Source organism: Dendrobium catenatum, unplaced genomic scaffold (assembly GCF_001605985.2).
Source record: "Dendrobium catenatum unplaced genomic scaffold, ASM160598v2 fragScaff_scaffold_730, whole genome shotgun sequence".
NCBI classification, from domain to species: Eukaryota; Viridiplantae; Streptophyta; class Magnoliopsida; order Asparagales; family Orchidaceae; genus Dendrobium; species Dendrobium catenatum.
In genome coordinates, this window is record NW_021319192.1 from 56745 (window position 1) to 68521 (window position 11777).

General features: G+C 43.6%; 1 protein-coding gene across 1 annotated transcript; it reads left to right on the forward strand.

The window, feature by feature from the left end:
* The first annotated feature begins 1806 nt into the window (after window positions 1-1806).
* Window positions 1807-2719, forward strand: LOC110095930 (50S ribosomal protein L28). The gene is made up of 3 exons (XM_028696289.1): window positions 1807-2059; window positions 2142-2434; window positions 2573-2719. Exons 1-2 carry the CDS (start codon window positions 1846-1848, stop codon window positions 2372-2374), a joined length of 447 nt encoding a protein of 148 aa, XP_028552122.1. The 5' UTR covers window positions 1807-1845; the 3' UTR covers window positions 2375-2434; window positions 2573-2719.
* Window positions 2720-11777: the final 9058 nt, after the last annotated feature.

The following is an 11777-nucleotide window of genomic DNA, read 5'->3' on the forward strand; positions in this document are numbered from 1 at the left end:
GTGGGAAGAAGAATCAAAATGTTATTTTAATTTTTTTCTTAAGCTTTAATAATAAAAAAAAAAAGTAAAAATCAAGGAACATTGCAAGTAAAAAAAATTTCTAACGGGAATCTAAAGTGCAAAACCGAACAACACTATTAACCTAGGCATAAAATGATAAAAATTAAAACCATTAAACCAGACAACATTACAAGTAAAAAAAAAAAAAAACAGCGAAATAGAATACCAACAGACCTCTGGAAGAAGACAGGCGGGAAGAAGAAACCAACAAACGGAGGAAAAATGCCACCGTCGCCGTCGAAGGCGATCTCTCGAGTCTCGGCTCTCGCTCGCAGCTCGCCGTCGAAGGGGGTCTCTCTGCTCTCGCTCGCAACTCGCCGTCGAAGCCTCCAAAACGATCTCTCGCCTCTCGGCTCTCGCTCAGTCGCTCGCAGCTCGGAGAGGAGAAGGGCTGAAGCGGGATGAGAGAGCGAAACCCGATTCAATAGGGCAAAATAAATATTTGAGGGGGGGCAAAATTACAAAAATAGCCCTCCTCTAATTTTTTTTTTTTTTTCAGGGGGGGCAATTACCCCCCTCACCTCCGAATGGTTCCGCCCCTGGTGATAGAGGCCCACGAATGGCTGGCTATAATGTCATTCAAAATCATGAACTTGGTCTTATTTTTTGTTGATAAAGGTTAAGGTAATACTTTTCACACAAAGAATAGATATTAATATCTTGACTTTGTGTAGAGAGTATAATAACACATGAGCAAGCATGCCTCATGCCAATGATAAATTATTTTGTGCATACACTGGACATCATCTGGAGGCCAACCAGCACGTTATTTTTTTGCTCAGTACTAATGTTGGGTACTACTCTTATCGGGTGACGTGACATATTTTGGTTGACCTCCGGACCGTCCAGTATTCACACAGAATAATTTATCCATGTCCACACATACCTCACTCCTAGGATAGAAAAAATACATGTTGCTTATTACTACTATAATGTTGGGTTCTATCAAAAAGAACAGATGAGCAAGCAGGCCTCATGCCCACGCACATATATTATAATATAATATAGTTCTGATATGCAATGTGAAAAAATTATTTTTAAAAAAATGTCACCTTTTGGTAATTTTAAATGAGTGCTCAATTTCTTACAGTACCAATAAACCGTTACGATTCCTCAAATCTACATATATCTATATCATGTCTAGGGGTGCAACCAAGTCAATCCGACTCATGAGCTGGTTCGGACTCAACTCAGGAACAGGCTCGACGAATCGAGCTTATCGAGCTCGCAAGTCGAGCTTAAAGGCTTATTGAGCTCGAACATGCCTAAGACTCGACGAGCATCTTGACGACGGAGCTCACAAGCGGGAAATCCTAATCCACGGAGCTCGTGAGCGGGAAATCCAAATCGACAGAGCTCGCACGTGGATCTCGACGGCGAACAAGCTCTGGACGTCGACATCCATCATTTTCGACTACGAGCTTGGGACGACATCGCCGAAGTTCAGGAAGACGACTGACACGATGATGAGCTCGGGATGAAGGATATCGACGGCTGAGGTCGGGAAGACGAATGCGACAACGGACGAGAGATGACGGACGGGACTCGATGACGAGGGAGAGAGTACGATAGCGGAGCTCGGAACTGAACTCGACGAGCTGCTCGACATGAAGACGAGTCGAGCTCGAGCTCGAAATTAGATAATCAAGCTCGACTCGAACAACCCCTAACTTGAGCTGACTGGACTGATTTCCACCCCTAATCATGTCCCACTGGCCACTGACCGCCCGTCTCTTATCTATAAGGCCCTAAGCTCTTTCGCAGCATAGAAGACGAGTTGGGAAAATGGCAGCGCAGCTCCTGCGTCCGTTCACCATGTCCTTTGGGAGACTGGATCTTAATTCCAAATCTATGTTTTGTTTTTCGACTTCCAGCCCGTCGTCGACGAGGTGTCAAGAGTTAGGGCTCCGGAAGTCACAATTCGCCGGTCTCAAGCTTAGCATCTCCCCCCTACCACCTTCCTTCCACCCGACAACTCCAGTGCACAAAATTCTTGCCAGTAAATCCACACATCTGGCCGTTAAAATCCACATTTTTCTTGAAGATTTTGTTATTTATATTTTTTTTTTTTCTTCTCGCAGAGAGGATTTGCCCATTCACAGGGAAGAAAGCGAACAAGGCTAACAAGGTATCATTCTCCAATCACAAGACCAAAAAGCTGCAGTTTGTCAATTTACAGTACAAGAGAGTGTGGTGGGAGGCAGGTAAGCGCTACCTCAAGCTCCGCCTATCCACCAAGGCTCTTAAGACTATCGAGAAGAATGGCTTGGATGTTGTGGCCAAGAAGGCTGGCATCGATCTCCGCAAGGAATGAGAGAACTCCTGTTGGATGATTTTCCACTCTCTCAGTTTCAGTTTCTAGTTTTTTTTTTTTTTTGGGACATTTAGGCCAATTAAGGCAAACTCACACACACAACGCATACACATAGACTCGAATCTTGGACCTCTTAGTTGGAAGTCTAAGCTCTCAACCAATAGGCCAAGGAGAGTTGTGTTCAGTTTCTAGTTTTATTTTTGAGCTTCTGCTCTTTCTTGCCTGCTGTTTACAAATAGCACATACTAGTTTGGTAATTTCACTTGTTTTTATCATTGGAATCAAATAAAACAATTGCTCTCCAGCCAAGTATTTTGAGTGCTTATTATTTTGCAATTGCGATAACCTCTTTGCCTTTCTAAATTATTCATGAACATAATATGCTCAATTTGTTTCAATCTTAATCCACAAATGTACAATCTCAGTTCTGTTTTAGTATAGAAAATGTCGATGCATGCATCTCTTTTTAAGTTACTCTATCTCAAAATAGCAGTTCACTTAAAGGTGGTATCTATTGTCATTATCCAGAAACTGCAAATTATGATCAAGCAGAAGTTCAGAATCAGAAACAAGTTAATGCTAGTGGGGAATTTAATGAAAAAATGATTTATTATTGATATTCCATTATATATAACTTGGACTATGCATGGGAAGATTCAGGTATTCATAAACCAGATGGAGTTATCTCTTCATCCTACACGTGGTTATAGTACTTGTGCTGAAGAGAAAAGGTAACTCCGCAATCCCTTTATTTGATCAACTACAAGTTTAACCATCCAAAAACTATTAGTCATTTCACGATGTGAACTTGCTCATAAGTAGAGGGTAGGCGTTATTGTTATACTGATTCCCGAATATCCTGCATGCTTGAAAAGGGTTATGATCAATTTCAATTTGCAACACAAGAAATGCTTCAAATCGGATTATTTAAGCAGTCTATTTCCTGTTACTCTTTTTTTTTTTTTTCCTGTTACTTGTTAAGCTAGTTTTACATATAAAATGATTTAAGCATATAAATTATTCTGTCAGCTGATGGAATGATTCAATTATGACTTATTTGAAACAGGAAAGAGTCGTAATTCTATATCTAAGAAGTAAACCATTACTTCTGAAGGACCTATACCAAAAGTTTTTGAGTAAATTACAATTTAAGCTAGATGGGTAGGAACATGAGTGATACACATATATAATGTTGTTTAACCTTTTCATTATTTTCTTCCATTGGAATTAGGGAGCACTGATGTTGTCTTGGGCTAAAGTGGTTGCAGACCTTAGGAGTAGAGGTGTCAATTCGGGTCAACAGGCCGTAAATGGGTTGACACTAACCTGACCCAGTTTTGCAAACGGGTCAGGTTTGTCAACCCGAACCCGACCCGTGCAGGTTGCCGGGTTGACTCGACATGACCCGCGAGCGAGGGCGAGATCTAGAGTTTAGGTGCAGTTCAAGCGAAAGCAAGTGTTGCGTGAGCTTGCGGCGTGCCTACGAGGCTACGAGGCAGTGCGATGTGGATGCGACCAGACCACGCGAGCGCTAAGGTGAGACTCGAAACTAGGGGTGTAACCGAGTCGAGTCGAGCCGAGTATTTGTCTTATCAAGCCTGGCTCGTTTAAGACTTAATGAGCTCGGGCTCGAGCTCGATTAGTGGGCTCGAGATCGACTCGTTTGGAGTATACCAAGTTCGAGCTCGACTCGCAAGCTCGAGCTAGAGCGCGTTTGAAAAGCTCGAGCTCGGCTCGTTTAATTGGCTTGACTCTTTAAATGTAAACCTTTTTTTTTCTTAAATTTAGTTCTTGAAGAAATCAATATATAGTGTCATAGTGAGCAATCATCTTCCTTTAAAATATTTGATCAATATCAAGTGCAACTTTATGCAATTAATTACAATAAAAACATGATCAATATAATAATAGAGCATTCATATCAATGTTAGACCAAATTGTATATCATCACATCATTATACAAAAAAAAAAGTAATTGGAATTATACAATCCATTAAGAAGTTTCATGATAGAGCATAAGTAAAAAGCACAACAAAAGATAAAACTATTTATTCCATGTCTGTCTGATATTCCATATTCTTCAAATTCTTTCATCTCAACTCTCTATTACCAATTAATATCCTGCAAACCTGAAAAATTAAGAGAAAAGTTAAATAATAATTATTTTAAAAAATAGCACTATAGCAACTGTCTAAATTTACATATTCTTGTTGCGTGCTAGAATATACGCGGCGGTAGAATTTGTAAATTCATGTTCGAGCGTTGTACGAGTATTCAGCACACAAATAGAAAAGTGAAATGAACACCAAGGTTTTTACGTGGAAAATCCGAAAAAGAGAAAAAACCACGGGGCCTCGCCCAGTTGTAAAGTTCCACTAGTATTTGTTTGAAGTACAAATGTTGATCCGTCTTACAAATCAAGACGATCAGTTTACAATCAACTTCTCACAAAGTTACAAAGTTTTGCAAATTCCCGACGTTTCCCGAAAATCTGGCAAAGTTCCGACGTCTTCAGGCGGCGGGAAGAGCTCCGGCGGTGGTCGAGGAGGAGCTTCTTCCTTCTCTTCATTCTTCTCTTCTTCTTCTCTCTCTTCACTTGAGTCCCCCTTTGTGAAGAATGAGGGCTCTATTTATTATTTTTTTGGAGTGGCGTGGCTCGTAAATAGGTGTGAGATCATGGGCGAATAGGGAGTGGTTTGAATGGACGGCCGATATTGAACCCTTCGATCGTGCACCGTTCGTTTGACATTTGGAGGCTTTAATGATGTTGGAATTCGGCGATCTTGGGCTCGTTAGATTCGTCTCGTCGAGTCGCTCGATTCGAGTATAAGCTCGTTAAAATCGAAGACCGTTTGGTAACTCAAATTGCGGTTTGAACCTTCCAACAGTGCTTCGGGTCCTTGATTTGGACCCATTTGGGCTTGGATTGGGTTGAATTTGATGTCGTTGGGTTCGTATTTCCGAGACGCTCAATTTGATTGTAAGCTTATTGAAATCGGAGTTCGGGTGCTCCCGGCCTGCACGCGCACTTGGGCTTGCGCCCGCGCAGTTGCTCGCACCCGCCTGGGCTGCTTCACGACCCGCGCGTGGATCTCCCGTGGTTCCGCCGGCAGGCTGCTGCCGCTGCAGCTGGCCGAACGCCACGCGGCCTTCGCGTGCCGCGCACACTGCGAGTCGCGATCTGCACGGTTCGTCTGTGGTTTCGTGCGTTGTCTGCGCTGTTTCGAGGGGAGAGAAAGGTCGGTTCGGCCCACCGCCTTTGTGGGTCCCACATACGTAGAAATAGCGTTTTTTTGCTATTTTTGGCTCCAAAAAATTATGAAAAATTTTAAAAAATTTTGGGATTCCGAAAATGGCAGTAACTTCCCCTCATTCTCTCCAAAACCTATAAATAATCCTCCAAATCCTTAAGGAAACTTGCACCTTCTCCTTTTCTCCCTGTGGCTTTCTAACAGTTGAGGCTTCCGCTATTTGCGAGTGGGAAATTTCCCCTGCTCGACTTAGCGCCCCTCATCTCGTGCAGAAGTTTAGGGGATTTCTTCTCCTCCCCCCGGCTTTATAACGGTTGAGGCTTCCGCTATTTGTGAGTGGGAAATTTCCCCTGCTCGAATTAGCGCCCCTCCTCTCGTGCAGAAGTTTAGGGGATTTCTTCTCCTCCCCCCGTCTTTCTGACGGTTGAGGCTTTAGCTATTTGCAAGTGGGAAATTTCCCCTGCTCGAATTACCACCCCTCCTCTCGTGCAGAAGTTTAGGGGATTTCTTCTCCTCCTCTCGGCTTTCTGACGGTTGAGGCTTCCGCTATTTGCGAGTGGAAAATTTCCCCTGCTCGAATTAGCGTCCCTCCTCTCGCTTAGAAGTTAGGGGATTTGAGAAGATCTGGCGGTGATAGCATATTGGAGGAAATCCATAAGTGATGAGCAAATTGAGAGAATTTCAATGTCGTTTGAGCGGAAGTTTACTGGCGACGGACGATCGAGTTGAAGCCCATTAGCAGTCAACGACCGAGTGTAGAGCCAAAGGTGAGAGTTCGAGGGTGCGTTGCAAGTAGCAATCGAGCAAGAAGACGATGCTGGCTTGTACAAAGTAAAGGACCGACGACGAACATCAGGCAAAGAGTCAATGATGACGGTGGTCTAGTTGCATTTTGCAAAGATAATAAGCATAAATACAAAAGTTTGCTGACATCAGATATCCCTTATTTAAGAGGTCGGAGCAGTGTGTTATGTCGACATTCTGGCGACAGATGTATAGTATCAACTGAGTTGAGGCCTGAAGAAGACCAATTTGTAATATGTCTTGTTGCTTGATGTTTGATGATTGTAACTTGTACAGCTCATGTCAAAGTACTTTTTGCTTTCAGATTCTTACAAAAATGTATTTTTTTGTACAATTTTTGTTATGTAACTCCAGTGATATTGAATATGAAGTTGAGATGTTATCCCTCAGAGGAAATTGAATTGTTTATGCATCTTTGAGTCATGCTCTGATATATTGCATAATATACTTTTTTGAAGCTTTTTCGCCTGCTAAGAATCTCTGTAGAAGATGCCGAAAGAATCCATAAAAGATGTGAGACCTATACGAGGTTGTATGTCGGAGCCTTTGCTCGACAACGTTAACCTGTGTGGAAGAGATCGAGAGAATCCACCAATGATGTGAGACCTATCTGAGGTTGTATGTCGGAGCCTTTGCTCGACGACGTTAACCTGTATGGAAGAGGTCGAGAGAATCCACCAATGATGTGAGACCTATCCGAGGTTCTATGTCGGAGCCTTTTTCTCGACGACGCTAACCTGTGTGGAAGAGGTCGAGAGAATCCACCAAGGATGTGAGACCTATCTGAGGTTGTATGTCGGAGCTTTTTCTCGACGACGCTAACCTGTGTGGATGAGGCCAGATCAAATCTCCCTGGGATTGATCATCCGGTGATTGAGATACAATGTAGATTGTGTATTTCTCGAATCACAGAGAAAGAGTTTGAGAAGTTTTTTTATCTTTCACAAGAGAAAATAATATCACAATAACATGAACATTATATTACTGCATTATGTAAGACAATACAATAGTTCCCTAGTATGAGTTAGGGATATACAAATTACAAAGTACTCAACACATAAGATCTACGTACGGTGACAATACAATATTTAACTTGAAAGAAGACATTAGAGATATCAAAGTGACACCCTACTCAACATAAAAGAGACAACAAGACAAGTAGTATTGCTAATACAAATGCACGGAGTGCGTGATCATTCAATCTCTCCAACCACTTTAATATTATTCAATAGTTGTCTTTATTGTTGATTTTGCCCCCCAGCGGGACGAGCTTCCTCTCGGGTAGGTGGATCCCGAATAAACTGCCAAAGATAGCCTTGACGGATAAGCCTTTCAATTTCCTCCTTCAGTTGTCTACAGGTTTCAGTAGTGTGGCCACGACTTCGATGAAAGTGACAGTACTGATCTGCATTTCCTGTGTTCGACTTCAAAGGATTCGGTCATTTTAATATATCTTGATCTCGAATGGCCATCAATACATTTGCTCGAAACGCGTTGAGTGGGGTATACTCCTCCTGTCGGGGTTCCCATCGCGGTAATGGAGGCCTAGGAGATAGATCATTCTGCCTTTGCTTTTTCTGTTGTGAGAATGAATTATTCATCCCAGGTGCACCTTTGCGCTTCCCGTTGATTTGTTCAAATTGCTTCCTGTGAGCATTTATGGCTTCATCTGCAGAAATTTGCGCCTCCACGCGATGGATCAGGTCAGCATATGAATGAACAGTGTCGCGCATGAGTGCTGAATAGAAGGGGTCAGGACGAAGACCTCCAAGAAAGACCCCTCTGAGTAATTCAGGGTCTACTCCTGGAATCTGTCTAGCCTCGGTGGAAAACCGTAGAAAATACTCCTTTAACTATTCTCCCTCATTTTGGCGGATTCCGGAGAGGTGGGAAGAATCCTTAGCAATTCTTCGATTAGCCACAAACTTTTCAACGAATAGTTTGAGCCTGTTCTTTAAGGGTGGCAGGAAAAACCTGGCAAAGGAGTGCGTCTAATGCTCGTTGAATATGCATGATGGTTCTGTAGTAGTCGATATGCTCATACGGGTCGGTCGTCCCGTTGTAAGACTCAACGTTTGGCACTTTGAATCCGACCGGAATGGGGTGCTGAAGAATGGCTTCAGTCAGAGGTGATGACTCCTGGAAGTTCCTCTGTCGGAGAGCTCGCCTCACATCTCCTCGGGGGAACTCTTCCGTACCAATTTTCGTAGTTCGTGCCGTAGAGCATTGTGAGGGAGCTCAGCAATGTGCGGTTGGGCAGAACCTTCTGGCAGATCAGGGAGAATGCGAGGCTGCCAAGTTGAAGGCGGAGGATGTGTAGAACTTGCTGTATCGGCAAGTTCGTTATCCTGTCGAGACTGAGGAAATCTTCTAGGTGGAGGGAGATGAATCTCTTCTTGAAGATGCTCGAATTGAACATCTTCAACCCTTAGTGGATCCCGAGGGAGAAGGACCTTCTCCAATGTCGGCTGTCGATTATCTTGCAGGAGTTGAAGGATCTCGTTCTAAGATTCTTCCATCTTCTGGATTCTTTCTTCTAAAGAAGGTCCCGAGGTCCTTTCTCCGGCAGCATTCTGCCCCCCAGTATGAAAAGAGACAGGCATCAGGCGTCTGTGATTTGCAGACAGATTTCTGGACTAGTGGGAGTTGGAGCGAGAAGCTCCAATGATGCGACTGCTACACCTGTTGACCATTGTAGCAATACTTGAAGTTGTGCGATAGTGTTTCCTACAGACGGCGCCAAACTATTGCGTGCTAGAATATACGCGGTGGTAGAGTTTGTAAATTCGCTTCCAAGCATTGTACGAGTATTCAGCACACAAACAGAAAAGAGAAATGAACACCAAGATTTTTATGTGGAAAACCCGAAAGAGGGAAAAAACCACGGGGCTTCGCCAAGTTGTAAAGTTCCACTAGTATTTGTTTGAAGTACAAATGTTGATCCGTCTTACAAATCAAGACGATCAGTTTACAATCAACTTCTCACAAAGTTACAAAGTTCTGCAAATTCCCGGCGTTTCCCAAAAATCCGGCAGAGTTCCGACGTCTTCAGGCGGCGGGAAGAGCTCCGGCGATGGTCGAGGAGGAGCTTCTTCGTTCTCTTCCTTCTTCTCTTCTTCTTCTCTCTCTTCACTTGAGTCCCCCTTTGTGAAGAATGAGGGCTCTATTTATAGTTTTTTTGGAGTGGCGTGGCTCGTAAATAGGTGTGAGATCATGGGCGAACTGGGAGTGGTTTGAATGGACGGCCGATATTGAACCCTTCGATCGTGCATTGTTCGTTGGACATTTGGAGGCTTTAATGATGTCGGAATTCGGCGATCTTGGGCTCGTTGGATTCGTCTCGTCGAGTCGCTCGATTCGAATATAAGCTCGTTAAAATCGGAGACCATTTGGTAACTCAAATTGCGGTTTGAACCTTCCAACAGGGCTTCAGGTCCTTGATTTGGACCCATTTGGGCTCGGATTGGGTTGAATTTGATGTCGTTGGGTTCGTATTTCCGAGACGCTCAGTTTGACTGTAAGCTTATTGAAATTGGAGTTCGGGTGCTTCCGGAATTAATTTTTGAAGTTTCCAACTAACTTTTTGCCTCGAGATTCGTGCCCGATCAAGATAAATTTGTGATGACGTATCAATTCTATAGATCTCAAATTTGATGTCTCATATTAAATATTAATATACCTCTATCCTGTCATTGGAGAAATTTTTCTCATTAGCAGATTGTGAACAATCCTTCCCCTGAAAGCAGCAGAAGGCGAAGAACTTAATCAGGCAAGAAAAAACGGGGAGCATATGATTGGTTCAAGAGGTTGAGAGGGATTGTTCTTGTGATAGCTATGATGAGCAATGCTTGAAAATTTTTCTCTGATTTGTTAACAAATGGAAACTTCTAGTTACAACTCCCTTATATGGGAATATTTGAGATGGGGTCATCCTCCAAAACCACATAGGTAAATAAGTTTTAAATAAGAAACAAGAATCACTACATGTTGGATGAAAATTAAATTACAATGCCGCAGCTGAGGTAGCCAACTAAACTTAGCTGAAAAGAAAGTTTAAAATTCTAAATATTTATACAACTCTCCAACTAAACTTAGCTGAATAGAAAGTTTATACAAAATTGGAACATAACTATGCAAATAGTTATGGACAATCTAAGTAAGAATTTCTGAGAGACGGTCGGACCTACTCGCCTCAGTGTGAAACAACCGAAGGGAAGAAATTACCTGGAGTCGGCTCACCGTTGCAGTCGCGTGAGAGGCGGCCGGACCTACTAGGGGTCTTTGCGCGACTTTTTCTCGGCTCGGATGAGAGGACGACGGAGGAATTAGTCGGCAGACTCGGCACTCGGCACCTGTTCGGTCGACCGAGGGAGAAGAGAGACTGGAGTGACGAGAGGCCACACGATGTGTTTAGTTAGGGCATTAGGAGGCAAAATGAACAGATGTGCGGCGGGCTAGGGGTTTTTTTATCCTATAAGTTATAACATATAATATGATTTTTAATATTCTAAAAATTATAATATTATAAATATAATATAATCGAGTATCTTGATAAGCTTTCTAGTCGAGTCAGGTTGAGCTCGAACTCGAGCTCATTTATCATTCGAGCTCGATTATAGGCTCGAGCTCGAAGCTCGATAAGCTCGGCTCGCGAGCTCGTTAACGAGTCAAGTTTAAGCCAGCTCACGAGCCAGCTTGACTCGGTTACACCCCTACTCGAAATCGACGAGAGGTGATTGTCCCGAGTCCCGACTGGGCGGCACGGGTGCGACCAAACCATGCGAGGAGGCGAGGGCTAGCCGCTAGGGCTAGACTGTGGTTGTGACTACGCGACGTGGGGCGATGAAGACCGGTGCGCCTCCGTGATTCGACTACAGAGTGCGAGACGTTGGGCAATTCGACGACCGGTTACACTTCGTAGCCGGGTCAATTCCGGATCAATTTCGGGTTACCGGGTTGACCCTGACCTGACCCATTTTTTTAAACGGTTTGAAAATTGAAACTTGAACCCGACCCGTTTATTAAACGGGTCAATCCTAACCCGGATTTTCCGGGTCGGGTTTGGGTCCGGGTCGGGTCAATAATTGACACCCCTACCTGGGAGATACCAATGTCAACTGGGGAGCTCTAACGATGGAGTTGGTGGTGGAAGGAAAAATGGTGGTGATTAGGGGAGTGCGAATTGCAGAGTCTAGAAGGGATCAAAATAGGAGGGGATGTTCCCCTTTTGGTGCAGTCACTCATACAATAATTCAGGAAGGTCTTTCAGACACCTTAGGGCTTACCACCGTCATGGGAGCAAGAGTATGCCATCACCCTAAGGGAGGGGGTTTTCCCTATCAGTATCC

What these genes read in the sequence shown, in the direction of transcription:
- LOC110095930 (XM_028696289.1), top strand. Translation starts at nt 1,846, where the DNA reads ATGGCAGCGCAGCTCCTGCGTCCGTTCACCATGTCCTTTGGGAGACTG. An exon ending in AGTGCACAAAATTCTTGCCA is followed by an intron (nt 2,060 to 2,141) that starts GTAAATCCACAC and finishes TTCTTCTCGCAG; the next exon opens with AGAGGATTTGCCCATTCACA.